This window comes from Lontra canadensis, unplaced genomic scaffold, assembly GCF_010015895.1.
Source record: "Lontra canadensis isolate GAN:19392208 unplaced genomic scaffold, GSC_riverotter_1.0 scaffold5, whole genome shotgun sequence".
Classification (NCBI taxonomy): domain Eukaryota; kingdom Metazoa; phylum Chordata; class Mammalia; order Carnivora; family Mustelidae; genus Lontra; species Lontra canadensis.
In genome coordinates, this window is record NW_022630999.1 from 22782298 (window position 1) to 22806532 (window position 24235).

Consider the following 24235-nt stretch of genomic DNA (forward strand, 5'->3'; position numbering starts at 1 on the left):
CCAGGAAGTCCAAAATAGTTGATATTCTGTGACACTATGTTTTATTATATGACTACACACTGTTAATACTATAGTTAAGATTTTCTTTTTATTTATTTTTTTTAAAGATTTATTTGACAGAGAGCACAACCAGGGGGAGCAGCAGGCAGAGGGAGAGGGAGAAGCAGGCTCCCTGCAGAGCAAGGAGCCCGATGTGTGGGGCTTAATCCCAGGATCCTGAGCTGAAGACAGACACCTAACCGACAGGCCACACAAACGCCCCTACAGTTAGGATTCTAAACATACAAAAAGACACCACATAAACTGTTAAACAACTGATGTAGTTTTTCGTAATCTAGGGCATGAGAGTTCAATGGAGTTCACAAAATATTTTAGGAACATTTAAAAGTTATAGAAAAAAGGGAACAGGAACTGAAGAAGCTCAGAAACTTGGTTGAACCAGATGCCCCATGAAGTTCAATCCCAATCCAGTAATTTTATGATAGTGGGCAAGGAGAAGGAGAAAGTACCAGAAGATTTTCTATTAATTACATGTACTACACTATCAATGAAAGTACTTTCTATCACAGACTTCCATTTAAGCACTAATGTGAATTTTAAAACAATTTACTTGAAAAATCACTACACACAACAAGGAACAACAGATTTACTTTAAATATTATATAGCAATCTTACCATTTACATTTCAATGTGAAATAAACTTTAAACAGGTTGGGAAAGATCATCTTTAAACTGAAGTTGTATTCTTAAGGTATTTTGACTTGTAGCACAGGAGTTTATTAGAACTCCATAATCATCAAATGCAACCTAAAATGCCAATTTTCTTGGAAAAAAAAAACAACAAACCCAATATACGGGGAATTACTCAAATCAAATCTGGCATTTACTGGAAGTCTAACTGAAGAAATCATTAATCCTATCTCTAAGAAAATCTTGGTAAAGAGTCCACTGTTTTGCTACGGCCTCCTTAAAATATGTCAAGTAGGTGGTTATGTACTTTCATAGAATTCCCCTTTCCTCCAAAGCTCTCATCATGTTGTTTTTTTTTTTTTAAAGATTTTATTTATTTATCTGACACAGAGAGATCACAAGCAGGCAGAGAGGCAGACAGAAAGAGAGGAGGAAGCAGGCTCCCTGCTGAGCAGAGAGCCCGATGCGCGGCTCGATCCCAGGATCCTGAGATCATGACCTGAGCCGAAGGCAGCGACTTAACCCACTGAGACACCAGGGCACCCCTCTCATCATGTTTTTAACTAGGTAACTATTTGTGACTCGTTGATTAATGACTACTTCTTCCACCTGACCTTCCCATGAGGGCAAGAACTTTGTTTCACTAAGCACTATACCTCAAGCATGCAGACCAGTGTCTGGTTCAATAAATACTTGTTGAATAATTGAGTAAAAAGTTTAAATGAATGTTACTACAGCTAATGCTGAGAGCCAGAATTAAGATTTAAAGAAAGGCAATAAAATGGGCAGAGCAGTACATTTTGCTTATAGAGAAAGCAAAGGAACCCATTCAGCATTAAGAAATTAAGGAGAAAGAGAGGTAATACTGAATTATTGGTCAAATATTTAAGCACTCCTCTTTACCTTAGGCAATTAAATCATTTTCCCAAATAACGGTCAAGGCTCATTAATTTATTAAAAATAAATCCAATGTAAAAAAATTTATTTTTCATTCTATCCTTTATTTGGCATTTTGAAAAACTACTCTGAGATCAAAGGTTACTGAAAAGAAAAAAGCCAATGTGGAAGCTTACCTGTTGATTGGCTGGTGCCATCAAATAGATCAACAAGGTCACCAGATGACTTGCTGCTAGGCACTGAAGTCTGAAAACACATGCAGAACTTAATAAAGCTTGGAAAACAAATTTCTACTGTTTTCCTAAACCTGCTCTAGTCATCTCTAATTCTCAACTTAGACACAAATAACTGTAACATCCTATGGGTACATTTAGTTTTCTGAAAAACTAACTTTCTTTTTAGAGTTAACTACAATCTGCAGGATACGTAAGAAAAATGTTTTCCCCTTGCTACTTCTGATGCGAAGACACGAGCTGGATAAACACAAGTTGGGGAGACCGCCAAGACATTAGCTTGTGGCCAGGTTATCTAGTAGGTGGATTTCATTTCTGAGGGTGAATTAAAAAACAAATGAAGAAGGCAGGAGAAAGTAGTGTTGCTACTGATCAGTAATGAGGCAAATAAGCCTCCCTTCATAGGGAATATAAAATGAGACTATTTCCCCTATATATGTAGTTGGTCCTCTTCTGTCATTTCTTGCAACTTCTAAACACTCCTGTTTTCCTCAGTGAATCTCAATTGTGTTTGGCAACCAGTCATGGTGTCTAGAAGGAAACAAATGCACTAAATTCTGACTTGCCACCCTTCCCAAACGAACCCAAAGTGTCACTTCTACTTTCACAGGAAGTGCATATACAATCATACAGCAAGTGGACAGGTTTCTTCCCCCAAAGAGATTTCTTATTATTGACTCTGAGTAATACAGCCCAGACGATCTATAATCAATATGATGGCCTAGAAATGCCAAACCCTATTAATGCAGTAATTCTAGAAGTAACCTATAAGAACGAACTGTATATAGTGTGTAAACTCACGCCTTTCCCACCTTAAGTGAAGACTGAGGTGTATGAATGGAAGCATTCTGATCTGGACTTGCTTTGTCCCCTGTGTAATGTGCTGCTGCTCCAAGATCAATGGTTTTAGAAGGATTTGCTGTGCGCTTGTGTCTGGTTGTGGTGGTCTCTGTGGCCTGTGTGATATGGATATGCTTTGTCGTCACAGTCTCCTCTTCATCTTTGAATTCACCTTTGGGAGATCTGCCTCTTCTTGCTTTCTTTTCCTCATCACTGTCGCTAAAAGATATTAAAAATGAAGCAAAATAATAAGACTAGGGATTATTTTAAAATGGAGCCCTCAGTGATTTGAGCTAAAGAATTTCAAAAGCAGTAACTCCAAAATTCCATACCCTGACTATTTGACAGGGATCAACAGAATGTTATCCCAGCTATCTGAATAATGATATGTATGTGTTGGGGAGGGGAAATGGGATCCCGGTCAATTCCCTAGATAAGTCTAAAACACTGCTACAAAAACATATTTACATGAATGTGTACAAATAAAGCCTGAAGTAATTCAAGTGTTTATTATAGATTTAAAGCTTAATTAAAAAATAAAATGGCAGTATTATCATATCAGAATCAACTGATGAGATCCTGTGTACTCAAACATCTGCATTTGATGACCATTTTCTTGAAATGGATGGTGTGCAAACTTCAGTCCCATTTCAGTAACAATTCTGTCACTGATTCATACACTCACATAAACATATAATAAAATATTACAATTTCAGTGGACACATCTTAAACACTATCCCAACTAAATTCAAATGATTAAATGTTCAACTGTAAATGCAAAAAAAATGAAGTATGGCACTTTACAACAACAGTGCTCTATTTTACTTAGTATAAGGAGAATAAGCTTTTACCTTACTATGAAAATTGCTTTATAGTAAACAAGTATATTTAAAATGTTTTGAAGTAATTCCTTTTTAGGCATACCCAAAACTATTCTGTTTTTTAGTGGGACAAAAGAAAAACATACATAATAATTTAAAAAAACTGGGTTTTTCATATGCCATGAATTTAAAACATCAGCACTAATTTGTTCTTCAGTAATAAAGCATTGAGGCTTTTTTTCTGGTGCTAACAAGACAGAAATTACCTGAAATATGTTCCATTACCTATATTATTTAATTTTAGAGTAGATGGTTTAATTTATAAATACTCTGAAATAAAACACTTAAAATTATACTAATTCATCTCAGACAAATCTAAAGCCATTCTACTTAAAGATAAATCAATTTGGAACCTCTATAATTCAAGGATCAAGAAGAGATTCTCAGATACAGCAAAAGGGTTAAAGGTATTCTTATCTATAAGCATTTTAGGGAATCCACAAGTTCCAATTAAGTGTTCAAAAGCCCTTGTCTTACATCAATTTTTTAGCAACAGATAACCTAAAGATTCCCACCATCAGCCCTGTAAGTAAAACTAGAATTTCTTACCTTTCTGATGTCCAATTTAGTATCAGTGCAAGGTAATTTCTTTATACGATGAGAATATAAAACTGACTGGCACATAATGAAATGGAAGCTTCGTATCTGATCAGTGTTCAAGAATTCCTGAATCTAATAATGAACTAATAATAAGTCTGACATTTTGGTAACATGCCAGAGGTCACACACAACTTTGTCTAAAAATCTACCCTTCTTTCACAAATACTTGAAGATGTGAAGTCCCCTGGTGTGCTCTTCAGTTACTCTGATGAATAATACACTCTATATTTTTACTCTTTTAAATCCAAATACTCTATATAAAAGATTTAGGAACTAGAAGAACCTGTTGTAGAGGTAACATTAAAAAAAAAAAAAGCAGGAAACAGAAAAAAAAAAATTGAGGGTGGTAGGGTAAAGCAACAGCACAAGAATGCACATAGATCTCTAACCAGCCTACCTACATGATTTCCACATTTCTTCAGGAAATAGCAACACATTATATGGCCACTGTGTTTTCTAAACCAAACTAAAAACGCAAACACACAGGCCATGAGGACAATAATAAGAGAAAAAATAGAATATTCACAGAATATCTGAGTAGGCACGGTTTCCCATTTATTATTATAACATACATACTCTTCAGTATAGAAGAGCTAAAAATGTAGTTGTAAAATAGATATATTCAAAGTATGAAAGTAAATTCTGGCTCTTCAAAGATTATATTCCAGAAACAGTCTTTGAAAAAGGCATTTGAGAAATTTAATACAGAAACATACCAGGGCACTGAACAAATATTTTAAATTTCAAATTATATTTTTATTTTTACTTCTTTTTAGTGACCCCTAAATCTGAACTATTAAGATTTTTTTTTTTTAAGGGGAAAAAAGAGAGAGAGAGAGAGATGGTACTTATTACAAGAACTCCCTTGAAGAAACAACTCCATCACTAACTGTTACTTTAGGAAAGTTCCACACAGCCTGATTAGGCATCAGGTTTTACTTCTAAAAAATAACGGTAAATCCTTGATCTAGCCTATCCAAGAGAAATACTCTGAAGCACAAATGACAAAGAACTTGTAAAACTTGCTTTGCAAATGAAGTGCTTATATATATATTACCCTTTTAACTTTTACATAGGTATATTGATAGGTAAGAACAAAAAGTGAATGCTGAGAAGTTCAAAGTATTGTTCTACATAAAATGAAATACAAATGCCCTAACACCAGAAAATACAGTTTATGAAAACATAGATCTACACTTGAAAACATTTTAGCTTAAAAATTCATCTGGATTTTTTTTTTCCTGTAACACTAGCATGAAATCATAATAAAATGTCATAGAAAGAGTTAAATTTCAAACACTTTAACTTTTGTTTAAACTTATTTAAGTTTATTATTAACAAACTCCATTATTCCTCAGCGGTAACTTAGATGGCTGGCTGATCTGATGCCCAAATGCAAAATGAGCCACGGAAATTCTTACTGGGAAATTTTTTCCCCCAATAGTCTGAATAAAAACACAGAAAATGTAGTCAACTTTAGAAATAAATGGACACAGACAACATGGAAAGTGCATCAATACTAATTACAAATAATGTTTGACCTAGCATCTTAAAAACAGCTGCAGAGTGTTCACATCAGCAGCAAATGCCTTAAAACTAGAGTAATACAGAGACAAATAGCATGGCCCCTGTGCAAGAATGACATGCAAATCATGAATCATTCTGTATTTTTATACAGGGCATTTTTAGGGCAGTGCAACTATTCTGTATGGTTCTATAATGGTGGATATTTATGCATTTCTCAACTGTACAGCACAGTGAACCCTAATGCAAGTAACAGATTTTAGTTAAGAACAGTAGATCAATATTGGCTTTCAACTGTTAATAAATGTATCACACTAATGCAAGATGTTAGTAACAGGAGAAATATATCTCTGTGTGTGCGCATGCATGAGTGTGTACATATATACCCATGCTCAGGATGGGGGGTTAACATGGCAACTCTGTTACTTTATGTACAATTTTTTTTTTCTGTGAACCTAAAACCGTTCTAAAAAAAGAAAAGAAAAAAAGAAAATCTGAACTTCAGATAAACAAAAACCCAGCTTCGTATACGGAGGAGAGCATCCTTTCCAAGAGACCCAGAAAACAAAGTGTTAATACCTGCATCTTTCTGGAGAGTCTTCTCTGTCTTTCCTCCGGAACTTGCTGATGGTGTCATCAATTGTGCTTCCAATTTTATCACTCAGTTCACCCAATTTATCACTGAATGGAAAAGCACTCTTGTTTTTATCCCACTCTTCATCCCATTTTGATTTGGGTTCAGGATCATATCTTTCGCCTATATAAAGTATTAAAAAGAAAAGCAACTCTAAGGACATTAAATTCAAAAGGTGTCTATAGTCCTTATTTCTGAAGCTTTTCCTCATAATAAAATAGTTTTCAAAGGAAAACAGAGCGCTCGCACAGTGCTGGGTCAGCACAATTACAGCAAGGCACACCATGTAGTGCTAGTCAGTAAGTGGCAGGAGTGCAGATTCAAAAGCTTCTGTTTATGAAAACTTACACCACCTTAATGCACAGCACAGCATATCAGGAGTTCTTAAAAGAGCAGAGGGAAACACAAAAACCAATGCAGGCTATATAAGCCAAAGAGAAATGGGAATATTTTTGTTTTTATACAAGTCACACAATGCACTGTATTTCATTCTTGTCTCTTAATAGTTCTTCAATTATTAGAAAAGTACTGGACAGCATTAGTCTCTTAAAAAACACCAACTATAGGTGACAGCACTCTGAATGCTACACATCCTGGTATGCTGTAAATATGCTGAAAATAACTCATTCTTTAAGTCTCAAACTAGAAAAATAATTCAATGGATTTCACGGCATGGGAAAACATCTTTTAATTATTATAAAAAAAGAAGAATATTCTCACCACCCAGAACTACACAGACTAGAATCATGAAATACGCTCAAGCAGTTCAGAACAGTGATGATCTATTAAAACACCACGTCTCAACATATGCTGGGATGGCAAAACCTAGGGAGACTCTGTGTGAATATGAGAATGAAAACAATAGATCACGGCAATAAACAAAAACCCCAAAATGTCAAAATTTGTTTTAGACCCTGACCTTGGTGGCCTAAATAAGAGGGATTCTAAGCATTAAAAAGAACCTCTCCATTTCCACATCCAAACTCAACCAAAAAGACAAGAGTAGAGGTACAGAGAAATCAGATGAGGTTAAAAAGAAGAAAACAATGAAAACTAAGGCAGGCTGGAGAGAAAAGGGAAAACACAATGAAAAATAACAAAATAATTAAAAGGTGGCTGACTGAGCCTGTGTGCTGCAACTTTTGTGACCAAGTTCTGGTGGCCAAAAAGCACTCTGGAGATTGAATACCACTCTGCAGAACTGCCTGTTAAAACTGCAAAGCCAATATTTTTGTAAAAGGATTTTAAAATATGTCCACTAGATCTGAAAGTGACCACCAACTTAAAGAGAATTTGACAAAATTTTAACCAGATGGCTTTATAAAAATGAGTGATTTTCCAATAATGTGAACACACATTTCAATGAAAATGTGATAAACTAGATTTTGAAAAGACAAATTTATAGGAAAAATGAAAGCAGATGAAAACAAAACTGATTAATGTAATGGATATCCTACTAAATGAGTGTCAAAGATACTGGATTATTGGCAAGACACCATCTAAGGTCAAAATGAAAAGACACAAAACAGCTAAAGTTGATTAATTAAGTTTTTGACCAATAAATATAACATCACAAATAATTTTAAAAGGATGTGATACAAATACATAAGATTTGTTCAACTCTCCCTCTAAGGCAGATATGGTAATTAGTTCACAGTGACTGAGTCTGAGAACTTATTCAATTTTATAAATTTATCTAATTATATATTGTGCTGATAAAAAGAGGGTTACAAACAAGTAGAATGAGGAAATGAGTTGCAAATAGCAATTTCTCCTCAAAAACACATTAAATTGCTCTATAACTACTTTGAAAAAGCTAAACAACAAAATAACTACTTAGGTGAATAATCCAAAAATTTGTTACTCCACTAAACAAACAAAAACTCCAAAACATACAAATGATTTAGGAGAAATATTGCTGCCCAATTAAAGAACTGACTTTTTGTGATGCTTAGTCATAAAAGGAATTTTCCTGTTAAAAACATCCTTTAATAATTAAGTATAATTTTTTATCTTTGAGAGCAAGGAAGCAAAAAAGCATAGGAACAAAGATATTATTTTATAGATAATCACAAGGTAAGAAATAGAAAATTTTTACACAGTTCCAATGCAGGAGTTCTGAGATCCCAGTGTAATCCAAATACTAAAAAAACCTGAGATATGGGTGGGGGGAACTGAGAAGTCCCCATCTGTGGCTAAGTATACACCGCACTAGCCTGTCTGTGTATACACAAAATGACCAAGGGATGGTCAGAGCTTACAGAAGACAGAATGAATCCAAAGCAACATGTTGTAACAGAGAGTTATTTTCTGTGCCTGTTTCAAGTACCTAGTGATCTATTTTGGGGAAACTGTATTAGTATATTAAAAATAAACAGGAGCAATCAATGTTCTAGCTGCTCTTAAATGTGTTAGGAATAAAGTGATAGGCCTAGGTGAAAAACTGATTGTATTGTTAGTCTCCTTTTTCTATGTCAAATTAAAGTGCTGTTTACTTAAGGGAAAAGAGGCTGACGCAAAACTAACTTATAGGAAGCTTACCTGTTTTTGGCCCCAGATAGAGCTGATTTGTTCAAAATCTCTTCAAACTTTGTATTTTTATGCTCTAGATGGTGAGGAAGAGAAATGCTTTTTTCTTTTTAAAAATGGTAATTCCAAGAGGAAAGGGTAATATCTGTTTTATTCTCTGTGTGTCAATTTAAAAAGTTTATAGTCATTTGATTAACAACTAATGGTTAAAATCTTATTCTTGAACGCACAAAAGTAAAAAAAAAAAAAAGAAAAAAGAAAAAAAAAGAAAAGACAAGGAAGAAAAGAAAAGAAGATTCCTAATATCCATATAATAGAAGCCAAAATGAGTACTTCAATACATTAGTATTCTATTTCAGCGGTGGGGGCGGGAGGTGGGGCGAGATTTTGGTCTTTTGTATTTCCGTGATTCTTAAAATACACACAAGGAAGCTAAACAAATGCTTAGGTGTCAGTTTGTCTTTGATACTTACTGTATCTGAATCCTCCAACACTGTCTGAGGAAACCCCAACATACTTGTCTTTGTTCTTCTTTGCTTTCTTTCGCTCCTCACGAAGCCTGTCGTCATCCTGGGCAAATTCAACCAATTCTTTCACCTTCTGGCGAATATTTATACCTTGATCCTTGCCATGCTCATCTGTGAGGATGGTAAGGGAGAAACAAAATCTTAAGAATTCAATTAATAAGTATCAAGCCCTTTAACACAAAAAACAGACATGAAAATTTCAACATTAAAAAAACAACTTCAGTATTTAAAATTAACAAAAAGAGGCAAATAGTGCTATGGAATTTTGTCATTTTCTCATCGGCAAATTCTAAGTCTCGAGAAGCAATTCTGGCTTATAAAAGCATATAAAGATGAATTTACAAGGACTATAGATACTGGTGCTACACAAGATCAATGAAAGATCTACTAAAAAGCATTACTAATGATGACCATATGAAAAAGACTTATATCCATAAATGTTTTCTTTTCCTACAGTATTTTAACCACCACCACCACAACAACAAAAGATCCACTTTAACATTTTAATGACTAAAATGTACTCAAATGCTCTGGTTTCCCCAATACAAGTTTGGAAATAATAATTACCAGAATTTAGTGTGGCTAAAAAACTGAATTTTTAAAGTGCTTTCAACTGGGGTACACTACAAAATGAAATGTGTTTTATTCTGTATCCTCGTTCACATTCAAAACACACTCTGGCCTTGCTGCCTTTGCACAGTAAATATTATTTGGTGGGAGGGGGAAAAAAAAAACCCAGCTTCAAACAGATGTGTGTGTTTTGGAGCTCTAACCTTTTCTTCCCATATGATTAAAGCTATTCCTTTATGGACACCACAGGGGACCAGTCTCCAGTGCATATTTTAATATAAACCCGAACACTCATGTTGTGTTGGTTCTGTTGTTATTAGCCAGTCTTTTCTGCAAGTTCTTGTCTTCACTAATTAATACTCTAGGGCCCCACGTCTTGGATTCTGCACTCGTCACACAACCAGCAATAGTCACATTCTAATTAGAGCGGAGAAGCTTCTAAGCTGGTTCAGGTGACTGACAACTCCAACTACTGTTTTAATTTGCTTATAAGGTTTTTCTATTGCTCACCTACAAAGTGGTAATTTTCCAGGGATCGCAAATCATAAATGTGTTCTCTGGCACTTGTAACAACACGCTCTGATCCATTCCTTATGAGGTAAGCTAGAAGCAGCAATGACTGTAAAAATACAAAGCACCAAATGATTTAACAAAATAAATTCTGATAGAGCTTTGGTAAATGGTTAAAAAAATAATTTCAACATCAGGAAATAAATAATCTTTGTGGGGGTAAGTAGGAGGCAGGGAGAGTTTCTTTACCTGACACTGGACTTTAAATACATAGTCTAAAACTTACATTACCAATTTGAAATTCCTTTTATAACCACGGTAAATAATCACACTGTCCACTGGACATGATGCATCAAAAGATTAAAAAAAATAGCTCTCCAATATCTGATATATGATACAAATGAACATTAAGCTTTTAGAAAGTGGCTCAATTTTTAGTTTTTACCTGGGCAATGGAGAACTGTGAGGTGTTCGAAATATCAATTTAAAGAGAACAATTATTTGGTAATTATATGATCCTACAGCATTTCCCCCAGATTAAATTAAATTTTGAAGTTAATGATGTGGCTTTTGTTTCAAGAACTGGCTGCCAACAAGTAAGAGAAAAAAACAGTTTATGGGGTTTCTTTTTGGGGTGATGAAAACAAATTCTGATATTAGTCAGTAGTGACTGCTGTACAACTTTGTGGATACACTAAAATTCACTGAATTATGCATTGTGAACTTAACTTTGTTTGGAACAAACCTGACATAAAGAAATAACAACTATTTCATCACAAACATTATACAAGCTGAGAGAATGACAGTGAATGTTTTTAGAAACAAGTAACATCAAAAATGTGGAACTAAATTTCAATCCTGAAAGCCAACATACTGCTTTTAAAGTTTTAAATACAAATATTATATGTCATTTTGAAAGCAAAGAAAAACTTATTCTGAATAGCAAGAAAATATAGTGGGTTTGGAAAACAGATGACAATCTGTAGAATTCTACATGGATGAAATCAGGACTACATGAAAAGAATCTGATAAAAAGCACATATTTGGAAATTTAAAATGCTAGAATTTTAATGTTTTACAATTTCTAATTACATTTTAAACTAACATATTGCTCATGTAGAATATTATGGTAATATTGTAAATCAGACGAATTTTTATGTAGAGATGAGAAACCTATTTATATTAGACTGTGGTTTTCATCTTAACCGTTCATCCACTAAATACACATCCATCTATAGATTTATTACTTTTGATATGCACAAATTATTTCCAGTAGAAAAAATAAAATGAAAGTATTTATAAATATTAATTTTAAGCATTTTACATTCAGAATAGTTGTTTATGGTTAATAGAAAACAACACACATAGCAAATCTTTTAAGTGTTTAAGAACATTCTGTTCTAGGATTTAATGTCCTTCGTAATCACTTATATATATATACCTTAAAATTTCAAGTGTTTGTTTTCAACATGTCAAATAATAAAAACTGATGTCCATACCTTGTAAACTCTTCTCCAATTTTTTTTGTTATCTTTTAACATTCGTGACCAAAGCATGTTCATAAGTTCTGGAAATTGTTCATACATAAATGTAGCCCTGAAAAAGAATAATTTTCCTCAAGACTTTGCAATATATTAATTTTAACAGTAGATGGCAGGCTTGTTCTAAGTTACTCTGTCTTCCCAAAGAGCTTAAAAAATTTAGTAAGCTTAATTCAAAAAATTTAGATATGCTTTCATTAAAATATTTTTCTCACAGTTTGTGTAATATGTAGCACACGTGGAAACCCCACCAATTAATATCATCTTTCACAAGTCCTTTACTTACCAAGATAGTGGTCAAGATGCTCATCAAAACAATTTTCCTAACTTTATTTCAAGTTATTTTATACACATTTGTCAAAATTTTATGAAAAGCCACGGTTAAGTCTTCTGAACTTCACTGATGAGAAATTTTTACTTTTTGAGCTTATTTTTAAAGGGAAATGGATTCTGTATAAAACTTTCTCTATTAATATCTGGATGATTATGCAAAATTTATATCTGGCAGCTAAACTGTTTAAAACTGAAAGCAAATTTTGTATTTCTGTGTAAAGATAGTTGGATTCTTTCTGCACTGCTGAGTCAAATTATCACTTACTTGGCAATCTCTCCCATGAGTTGCCCAGAAGGTCCCCAAGGATCGTCATTCGTTGCTTCTCGAACCTTAGACTCGATCTCTGAATAATTCATAACCACATTGGTGCTGCAGAGAAAAAAAATGCACGCACATACACACAAAGATTAGCATCAAAACTGAGAAACACATGAAAACTTAATAATGACACTAGTGGGTGTCCTAATGAGATACCTCTACGGGGTGGGAAAGAAAACATCTTTTGTGCGTAAGCTACTTCAAGGACACCATATAACACATTTAAGTTGTATTTAAGAATTTTACTATTCCATTAGCCTTCCAGAATACAGATGAGAGATTACATTAGAGCTGGCGTAAATCCAGTAAAAAATGGTTTTGGGTCAAATTAAAAAGAAAACTGAACATACTAGAGTCTATTATAAAACTAAGTTATTGTTTTCTGACCAGATCTGGTTTACATGCACTCTTGTTTCCTTACAGATTTTCTGTAAATTAGCAAAATTATATAAGAGAACATTATTTATATTGCATTAAAAAAAAGAAAAGCAATGGCAAACCAAAGATAACACTAAAAATATTTAGAATTGCTATGAATATTTAACTGTAATCCCTTGGTCTTTTTTCATGTGTATGTTTTCTATGTCACTAGTCACCATAAGCCTCAATTTTGATGGCTACATAATATTTCATCAAGAAATCGTATGACAACATATTTAACTTTCACTTAAGACTTCAGCAGTGTCAAGAACATGGGTTCTAGGGGTGCCTGGGTGGCTCAATAGTTAAGCGTCTGCCTTTGGCTAAGGTCATGATCCCAGAATCCTGGGATTGAGCCCCACGTTGGGCCCGGCTCAGCGGGAAGCCTGCTTCTCCCTCTCCCACTCCCCCTGCTTGTGTTTCCTATCTTGCTGTATCTCTGTCAAATAAATAAAATCTTAAAAAAAGAAAAAGAACATGGGTTCTAGTAGTCAGAAAGATCTGACTCCAATTACTCTGTGACTTTTGGCAAAATTATTCTAATTGTCTTAATTTCAGTTTCTTCAAGTACAAAATGGGAGTAAGTAAGAAGAACACTACCTCAAAGGGTAGCACCTCAAATGGTATCTATTAGCACAGTGTCTAACTCACAGATATTGCTCAATACAGGTTAGCTGCTATTATTATTATTACAGATAATAATCACCTATTAAGAGAATTTTAGAATATTAATATTTTCATAAGAAAGAATGAACTTTGAATAGAGTACCTTAAAATTAAGATACAAGATGGCAAAAAGTTTGGTTATTAAAACAGAATTTCCATACTCAAATGGATTTAAGAATTTAGACATTCTGAGAAATAAAGAAATACTGTGAAAATGTAACTTGTAGTAGTATCCAACTGAAATCTAAAGCTACAATTATTACCCAGCACTTGTTCTAATAGATGCCTATGGATTTGGTCATTCAAATCTCCCACTTAAAATTAAGCCTCAGAAACAGAAAAAAAAAAATTTGTCCACTATTACTTCCATATACTCTACTCTTGCTATATGGCTTTTCAGTTATCAAAAGGTTCTATTTTTTTTTCAAGTAAGGAAGGTTCAGCTGTAATTGGTATTCAAAACTGTTTCTCAAATATAAGGAAATATAAATTTTAAATTCACTGCAAATAGTTCTCCTTCTTTGCCTTCAAAGAAAAAGACTAATAAATGGTTTGGGGTCAAATCTAAAAGGAACCATTACACATATAAATATGACTTGCCAAATCACAGAATAAATCTAGCTTCTAGATTTACATTCAGAAGACTGTTCTACTAAAGAGGAAAAGTGAAATCCTATTACTTTCTTTCAAGTTTTGGAGAAAGCTGGCTCCTAAAATATCAACTAGCTTGATAACATAAATAAAAATTGTTTCCCTGCAACATAAATTCCACCGCCTCCTTTAAAAATTAAGACTATTAATTAATGTTCATAAAAACCCAATAATGATTCTATTGACAATAATTTTGTATATAAATACAAAGGAGTAACATTTTTTCCTAATTTCTTCAACAATGGAAACAAAATAAAAACAAGGCAGCCAATGACAGATTTCTAATTTAAGATGCCATAAAATGATGGATTTCAAAATGCTTCTGTTTATCCTAGTGTCTGAAGAATGAGTGGCTTAGGCAGTTTTAAGTGTCAACATGCAGCTGTGGGAATGAACAATAGCAATTAGGATTATAATTCACCCAAGCATTTCATTACCAAGAATGCACTTAAAATCTGTTTGTATTGTTTAATTTGCTAGAGAACAAGATGAAAGGAGTTAATCTCTACTCCATGCACATGAAATATTTTTACTAGAACCTTTATAAATGTTGTAGCTTTCAGAACACTACTTTCCTTGTTCAAGCTACAAAAGCCCATGGGTCAAATGAGAAAGGTCCTGTTTCTCTAACCCTTCACAAGATTCTTAGCTGAAGGCCTGTGTGTTTGAGTGCTGTGTGTTTACAGGGAGAGGTGGCAGAGAGCCAATAATTTAAGAATCGCCTTATTTCCTTGGTTGAAAAACAATGGGAACTATGTAAAATGACAACAGCATTAGAACACTTAAAGTATAGTTTCAAAGTATACCTACAAAAAGATACAGCAACAGTAACAAAAAGTAACAAAGCAACACAACTTCCATGAAGAAAACCAGGCTCTACTTAAAAGCCATTTTCTACTGAAACTGCTGCTTTCAGAAACTGCAAGGAACTCTAAAATGAGATCTGATGGCCATAAAGAATTCCAAAACAAAGTATTTTTAAGCTGCACCTAATTCAGAAAAAAAATGTAAACTAAAACAAAACAAAACAACATGACACTGTATAGTTTGGCCTTAATCCAGCTCACTTAAAAATAACTATTTCTAAAAAGGTAGAAATGGCATTTTGAGCCTTCCTTTCCCATGTTTTCTGCTGCCCTTAATCCATACCCTACCCATAATTCCAGTGACCTTTTTAAAAAAGGAAAATAACCCCTTCCTCCCCCCACAAAAAGAAAAAAAGAAATTATGTCCAGATGTGAAAGGAAAAATAGCTAGTTTAATTCCTAAAACTTCTAGGAGTGACAAAAATGTTTTAAAAATGGATACTTCAGACACTAGAGGGGGCCCTCCCAAAAGTTTTTTAACACACGCACAAAACTCAAGACAAAGGTCTGGGATATGTTCCACAAACAAAATTATAGGAAATTACTACGATATAACCAAAGAGTGAAGAATATAAGAAGCTGCTCGTGTTCTGAAGATATTACCTTAAAGCAATACTGAACCACTGCTTTTTTTAAGGATAAAATCCACAATTAAAATCATTATTGTTTGTACTGGTAAGGCTTCATTGCGTCTATAGTGCTTTTTACATTTGCTCCTTACAACACCCCAATAGGTAGGACAGGACTAAGGGAGTCCCCAGTGAGAGTACTTAATGCTGGACAACCCAGCGCCACTCACTCACTGGATCTTTAATGCCAAATGCTGAAAGTTACTGTCCTCAAATTCTGCACACATGCTTCTATGGCTGTGTCCACACAGCCAATGTTCAATTATTCAAGGGTTGATTATTCACCTTCTGAATTATTAGTGTTCACTTCGGCTCTCCTCTTTATTTCTCATTTCCTGTTTATTTCACCACTCACTACTGATAAAACACCAAGATACTTTATATAATAACAGTTTGGGTCCAGGTTTTAGAGGCAAGAATGGTTGAAATAAAAGCTAAAATGGGACTTTTACTTATAGATGGTCATTGCTTCTTCTTATCTGCATTAATGACTGACAAGAAAAAATATGAACAGTCCTTAAATAATTTTTTCCTATTGAAAAGTTTAAGAATGTTTTGTTAAAACAAAACTATACACCAAGAGAAAAGGTAAATCTTGTATAATTCAGTTCCACCTGCTAACGAAGGAATAAATAAGGAAATTGAAACAGACTGATGTAGTATTTTTCCTAGTTTGCCTTAATTTTACTTCCTTTTTAAAAAAATAGACTTATATTTTCAAAGTTTTCTTCTTTTTGTTTTACGACTTCATTCACTCTGAGATCAGGAAAATATTTAGCAGTATTTTCTTTTAGACCTTTAAATCTGTGTTTTATTGCATGCATGCATATGTACATCGACACTTATAGACAAAGAGAGTCCAAGTAACAGGAAAACAGGCAGCAAGAGACAGAAACACAGCTTTCAAAGTTATGGCTTAAATAACAGTATTTTTTTCTTTATACTTTCCTGTACTGTGCTCACTTCAGCTGCACATATATTATACTTTCCTGTATTTTCTGAATTTCCTCCCATGAGCATTATACTGTAACCAAGGGAAAAGTATTAAATGCCATTAAAAATAGAAAGTACTGTATCATCATTACATATAACATCATTAGCAACACTTTAACTCTTTTTAGGCAAATTAGCATCATGGTAGACCATGTTAAGTATTATTTGTACTTCCAAAGTCTTGTTTTATCAGGCTAATAAATGCAACAAACTAGAAACTGAAGTATATGTAATACACACTACAGTATGTATACCAAGTGCTATATGTGTAAAACTATATGGAACCATTCAAGTACCTAATATTTAAATTAACACGTTTTTAAGAAATTCTTTTAGGAAAGAATGAGTCCTGAACATTAAAACTTACACTTAAAAGTCACCTCTTTTTTTTTTTTTAAAGATTTTATTTATTTATTTGACAGAGAGATCACAAGTAGGCAGGCAGAGAGAGAGAGGAGGAAGCAGGCTTCCCGCTGAGCAGAGAGCCCGATGCGGGGCTTGATCCCAGGACCCTGGGATCATGACCTGAGCTGAAGGCAGAGGATTAACCCACTGAGCCACCCAGGCGCCCCAAAAGTCACCTCTTTATCTCAATGTCACAAAGATTTCAGAAGATACTTTTACAATACAGGTTAAACTACTGTATGCTCTCTGTAAAGTTTCAATCTTTCAATAACTTAAAAAATTTTATAAAACACCCATAAAATGAACACCAAAAGAGAAAGTTTTCTCAGGTAACAAGTTCCTTTGTTAATGCTTGTTTTTTTTTTTTTTTCTCTTTTTAAAAGCTTCTGGCCCAAAATTAGGACAATAGTTTTAAGAATACTTGCTCTGAAAGTTTGATAACAGACCATGTGATATTCATTTTTCATCACGGGATAGCCTTTACCACATTGCCCTTATTTGTAAGCTGAACATTTTATAGGTTTAACACTCATATTTTAAAATCAAGTAACATGTTATTACAGTCCTGTGAATAGAAATCAAATTTGTAATCAACAACCAAGAAGTCTAGTACTCCTAAATGAACAAATCCGTAACATTCATTGCTAGCAGAAATCTGAGGTTGCATAGAAATGGGACAAGGAGGTGGAAAAACTGATTCATCTACTTGGCTAGATATCTGCTACCCATAAAAAAAAGTCTTTTTTTGATCTGAAAATAAAACACACTGCAATGAAAAATGTCATAACACAAGCAATGCTTCAGTAGAAGAATTCATGTTGCTAAAGCAAATGTTATTATCATATTTGATTATATAGGATTTTAGATATAAAAGAGCTGATGTGCTAATACGAGGAACAAACTACAGTGCTCCCTCCACACCAGAAGAAAACTAGTAAAATAAATACTGGAAAGTTCAGAAGAAAAAAATGTAACAAACCTAATGCTGGTCAGTTTCTCTCTACTGCTGCCATGCTGTCATTACCAGCAGCAGCCCCTTCAACCAAACAGAAAAAATGAGTGAACAGAAAGGAAAAATGTATTTAATAGCAACTCCCTGGAATAGAAGTTAAATAAACTCACTATCATATGATTAGTAAACAACTGATGTTCAAACTCTGCTAGGTTTCCTAATTCCAAAGCCCTGTTCTATTATGCTTCAATGCCCTATCAATCAGAAAATTAGTAATACCACATGACCTAAAAGAAAAAGTTTGCCAGTTAATATATTAAGATGACCTCTGGGCATCCAGGTGACTCATTTGGTTAAGCGTCCAACTCTTGATTTCAGCTCAGGTCATGATCTCAGGGTGGTGGGATGAAGCCCTGCCTCAGGCTCAGTGCTGAGGATGGAATCTGCTTAAGACTCTCTCTCTCTCCCTCTGCTCCCCCCTCCCTTTCTCTATCTTTAAAAAAAAAAAAATGACATCACAAATAGTACTACTAAAATAACTAAATGCTGAATTAATCTTTAAAGAAAGATAGTCATGGAAATTACATTTTCTTTGGTTTTACTAAATCTTAAATACAAAGTATCCAACTGAAAAGAAGAAACCAATGTACCCCCACACAAACGCAAATACTCTAAAAAGCAAGGTAAGACAAATAGTTTGAATGGGGAAAAACTGAAATTGAAGACATCAAAAATCTGAGGCTCTCTTATTCATTCTTCTGCAGTAACAAGATTCCAGGAGAGTAACCTGGTTACTTAAAAAACATGCGCCATTCCAATCCACTTACGTCAAAAATATGTGGGACGCTCATATGTGTATTATTTATGATTTCACTACTTACACAGAGGACTATGCTGGATTATGCACCTTCTGCTTTCCTCTTTACTTTTCAAGAGGGAACTTTAAAACACTAAATGCTGAAACATGAAACTCTGCTTTTCAAAATAACCATGAAGAACTTGCACTGAAATACTAAACCTCATTCTTTAGCTATCACAGTAAAAAAAAATTAACACCAAATAAATATTAAAGAACACTTTACTGACAGGTTTTAATGGGGAAGGGGAGGAGTCCCACAGTTCTTTTAAAAGCTTCAACTTTCTAAAGTTCTTTTCAAGGTAATTTTGGATACTCAAAGATCCATTTAGATAGTATAACTGGACACCTAAAACATTTTAAAAACATAGTACAGACGGAAAAAGTGCTTAAATCCAAACTCAAGTTGCCCGCCTAAGATATGAAAACCATAAAAAAAAGTATTAATGTTCAAAAACACCACTTTAGTTTTTCCTTCCTCACATGACATGACAACGTAAGTACCTCTAGCTGATGTAATTCTAACTGAAATTCTAATTTTTTTAAGTTGTAAGAAAATTAAGGGCTATATATACTCTTTTCTAAGCAAAATGCTATTCTTCCAACATTCTACTACCAAATTCTCTGATCCATTCTGAGTGATGTTGGCCTTCAATTTCAGTTACAGTTCAGTCCAGTACTATCATGGAGGTGGGAACTGGGAGTGTAAAATTTAATCACTCTTGATGTTTTCCTGTTACTGAACACTGGTGACTGATACAGCTCAATATTCTTATAATCTTAATTCAAATTTTTAGACTCTGTACCATTGACAGATAAAGTAGAAAGAGAAATTCTATAAAAACATATTTTCAGTTTTTGGTGGGGGGACAATGAGGAGCAAATTAAATACTAAACATACTCTGCAGGTAGAAAAGACTAAGAACAAACCTAACATCTGTGAACGATTAACTGAAGACCTTTGTTTACCATCAAAATTACGAAAACACAAATGTTTGTAGAAGGCAGTCTTCCAGATTTGGTCAAAAGTTTAAAGTATTCTGTACAGATTATACTTTCCCAACACAGAGTAACCAAGAAATTCATCAAGAGTTCTTCCTTAGGTAAGAAACTTATGCATGGCAGAACACTTTATAATTTTTTTACTGTTTCTGTATACATTTGATTATCATCAATCCAATGTACTATCAAACCCAATGTGTTCCCCTCTAAATACACTTTGTAATGCTACTATTTTCTATCTGTTAATCATCTTTTTCTTAGGCTCTGCCACCTTCAGTACCAGTACTGGAGGCTGGTTTTCTTGAGTTGTTTTTCACAAAGAAATTAAGTTACAACAACCCCAGAGCTGCAGCATAACAAAACCAAGCTGCCTTGTGGATGCCAGTGACTGGCTTAGCTAAGTGACTTGTTCCCACAGATATAAATCAGATCTGGATCATAACAAAACTATACATTATCTCCTGTTAACAAGTCTAAATTTATTTTAAAAAGTTAAAACTCAACAGAGAAATCAAGAATCTGTAACATTTTAGGGGTGCCTGGGTGGTTTGGTCAACTGGGCATCTGACTCTTGGGTTTCAGCTCAGGTCATAGTATTGGGGTCCTGCGGCTGAGCCTCCTGTCAGCTCTGCACTCAGTTAAGCCTGCTGGAGATTGTCTTCCTCTCCCTCCCCTGAATCCCCACTCTCGCACAGACTCTCATTCCCTAAAATAAATCTTGAAAAAAAAATCTACACTTTAGAAAGGAGAACAGTTACACAGTAGGAAATAGAATGCAAAAAAAACTTAAGAACTTTTATCAGTAACTGATATTGACTGACTCATGACATATGTTCTCTTCCAATCTGTAAACATACCTATTACAGACAATCAATACTCCAAATGAGATCTTTATTTAAAGATTTCAAGCTTAAAAACTAGCATTCCAAATCCACACAATTTACATTAAATAAATACTTGGTCTTCTCTTGCTTATGGAAGTATTCCTAACATTCCAGAAGAATTTCCAGTAATGATTCAATATCAGTTTACAAAAGCCAAAACTAACCACTTGCATCTAGTTTCTGAGATTTCTAACAATTAGTATGTTCATCACTTAAGTGTAAAGCTGTCCTAAAATGCAACTAGCAGAACTAATGTCTTACGAACTTTTCCCCAAAAAAACCCACAGAAAATCATTACTTTATGGTTTACGTAGAATTCAAGGTCAGGAAAGGTAACATAAAATGAGTGAAGACTTAAAGAAGTCAGTATTTCCAAATTTAGTTTCACATGGCAAACTATGTACCACATTAAAATGTATACATAAACTGATCACTCAAAGATTAAAAACTTATGGAAGCAGTGACTAAAATACCTATTTATGTTAAAAAGTCATTAATTTTTTATAAAGTCTTTTGGGAAACACTAGAAGCCACACATAATTATTCCAATGCCACAGAAAATTTAGGAACTGATCCAAAGCAAAAAATATTTGAACCAGGATGGTAGTTGGATTTCTGCCCCTCAAAGTCTGTCATTTAATTCTCTTTTCCAACAGTTACCGACCTCTTGATCACTATTAAGTGTGACTTAAACTGGCAATTTTTCAAGGAAATAGTTTAGTAATTTATGTAACAGATGTGCAAGAAAAACTACATGAATGAGATAAGCCAAGAAAAACATCCTGATGTCCACAACTAAATTATGACTTGTGGGAGGAAGAAACTATAAAACTATTTCCCTTTCCTTAAAACTTCAGTGGTTAGCAATACCAAATAAAATGAGTCGTTTGATAGCAACCCATTTTCGAAGATTAAAATGGGCCCCATTTCCAGGAACTGTTCCAAAACACAAGGCCACCCTAAAGGAAAAATACGCACATTTATGTATTTTCATAATCTGCTTCATCTTTTATGGCTGTTTTGTAGAAAAGCAAAATAATATGTATATTAACTGACCAATAATTTATTAGAAGTTAATAAGGCCTGAATTGTTTCAGGTCCCTGGACAAATCAACCGTTTGGGTCTCAAAGTTTCTCATCTCAGAGATAGTTCTCACATATAAGAGATGAAATGGTCAGTGTACCTACCATTCAGCACACATGGGTATTTTTCTGCCAGTATGTATTATTTTTAGTTTGAAGATATTCTTTATGTGGCCCCTTAGAGTAAACTAGCATAAGTCTATTACTTACCCACATCTCATTCATTGATGTAGGACTTTACAGTCACAGTATCTAGCAGCCTACCTGGCCCACAGTGTAGACATTGAAATGAAGATTTTAAGGACATAAGTGTATAGCAAGGCAAAAACAATCCTATTATTAAGAAGTAGCCAAAGACCTGGAAATGAGTATTACTAAGAGAGAGGACAAGTACCTATTACTACAAGCGCCAGCATACAACTGCTACTTTACACTCAAGAGACTTTGTATTTTGAAGTTCACTCTCCTTATTAATCTTGTGGTACCACCAACTGTGAGCTATAGCTTTATTTTACATAAAGCAGTAATTTCTCCTTTAGTGGTAATCTGACATCAGCTGATAAAGTCTCTAACTTTTTTGGGATTCACTAAACTCATTCTTATCTACTACTGGAACTGAACATCCCAAAGCAAATTATACAAAAAAAAAAAAAAAAAAAAAAAAAAGACTTTTAAGCTATTATAGTAAGAAGGGAAATTATCTAGCATGAGGTATTTATTTATTTATTTATTTGACAGAGAGAGAGAGAGAGAGAGAGAGATAGATAGATCACAAGTAGGCAGAGAGGCAGGCGAGGGTGGGGAAGCAGGCTCCTTGCTGAGCAGATAGCCGGATGCGGGGCTCGATCCCAGGACCCTGGGATCATTACCTGAGCCAAAAGCAGAGGCTTTAACCCACTGAGCCACCCAGGCGCCCCTAGCATGAGGTTTATGTCTACAATTCAGGAATATAAAAATTTGCAGAATTCTGAGCTTCCAAAATGCCAAAATAAAATTATATAATTCACTCCACGAGGTGGCCGTTTGAACAAAGCATTTAAGGGCCCAAGAGCACAAATCATTAAACTAGGCAATGTCTGGACGTTCATGGGTCTTGATGACATATAGAAGCCCTTCTACTCTCCCTCAGCACAGGTGCTGCTGCTACCAGGAGTTGGCAGCAGATGACAGGCTTACAGAAAAGCTGTCCCAAGTTAGTCCCATGATGTTAAAGAGTTACTTTTCGGAGAGGCACTCTGGTGGCAGTAAGACTTTGGGGAGGGGATGTTCTATAGGCGGGAAAAGAAAAGAAGGTGTTAAAAGTGGTTCAGGAAAGCAGGATAAAAAGTTGCTTCCAAAATGTGGCAGTAATGGTGCTTGGAACAATACAGCAATGGAATAGGCAGAGGCTGCCATACTAGGAAATATTTTTTTCTCCCTGCCATAGAGAAAGAGCGCTCATTACCCAAAACTGGTGAACACTAACCACTATCAACTATATAAAAACATGTTCGTGCAGACAAAACCTAAAAGGAAAAAAAAACAAGAAAAACAGTGTGCGAAGGGACACATTTGTTTAAAATTGTACTTACGTAGTGAAAAACTTAATCTCTCTTAAGGAAAAGAAAAACAGCATTCCTATATAAAACCTCTCTCTTCATTTGCTAGGGCAGTGTCCCATGGCTGAGCTGATTTAATTCTGCTGAGGATCAGTTTCCACTCTTCTGGCTCAGCAGCGTCTATGTTCTATCAGTGCCCTGTCTGCACACATAAAAGCTTTTGAAGACAACTCTGGATGGTGGACCAGAAGGGAAGGGTGTCATGTGTTATCTTTTGGCTAGCTGAACAGTGCTGGACACTATTTCCTAGGAATGCCAGCTCCAACCAAATCCAGCCCCAAGTCCAGCAGATTTCTTCTTTTTTACTATCTCTGTAACTTTTAAGATTTCCATTTTTATTTTCTTCTAAAACAGTACTCTAGTATCTGGTAAAAACATGGTAAGGTTTGGGAGATGTTATGTAAAACAAAGGCAATTTTATTACTATAGCACTTCCCAGAGACTGTCATTCTAAACTGCACTGAGAGTCTCCAAGAGCGGACTACACTAAACATTTCTAAAACTTTGGGAGTAACACACCTTCTTCCTGGAGCATTTTCTAAGTGTCCCCCAAAACCCACTTTGGTGTTCACTATTTTTAAAAACTGCCCTTTATATTAGAC

The 24235-nt window shown here is 34.5% G+C and overlaps 1 protein-coding gene and 1 non-coding gene across 3 annotated transcripts in view; one reads left to right on the forward strand and one right to left on the reverse strand.

The window, feature by feature from the left end:
* Positions 1–24235, reverse strand: part of CLINT1 (clathrin interactor 1) — a 59320-nt gene that overhangs the window by 13710 nt on the left and 21375 nt on the right. For both annotated transcript variants that reach the window (XM_032851680.1, XM_032851679.1), the window contains exons 2-8: positions 12575–12679; positions 11935–12031; positions 10436–10544; positions 9302–9466; positions 6245–6422; positions 2633–2879; positions 1764–1833 (exon numbers count right to left, since the gene is read on the reverse strand). In XM_032851680.1, coding sequence (XP_032707571.1) covers positions 1764–1833; positions 2633–2879; positions 6245–6422; positions 9302–9466; positions 10436–10544; positions 11935–12031; positions 12575–12679 — 971 coding nt within the window. The remainder of the gene's footprint in view (positions 1–1763; positions 1834–2632; positions 2880–6244; positions 6423–9301; positions 9467–10435; positions 10545–11934; positions 12032–12574; positions 12680–24235) is intronic.
* LOC116864463 lies at positions 5708–5813 on the forward strand. The gene has a single exon (XR_004382020.1). It is a non-coding gene; the product is annotated as a U6 spliceosomal RNA (small nuclear RNA).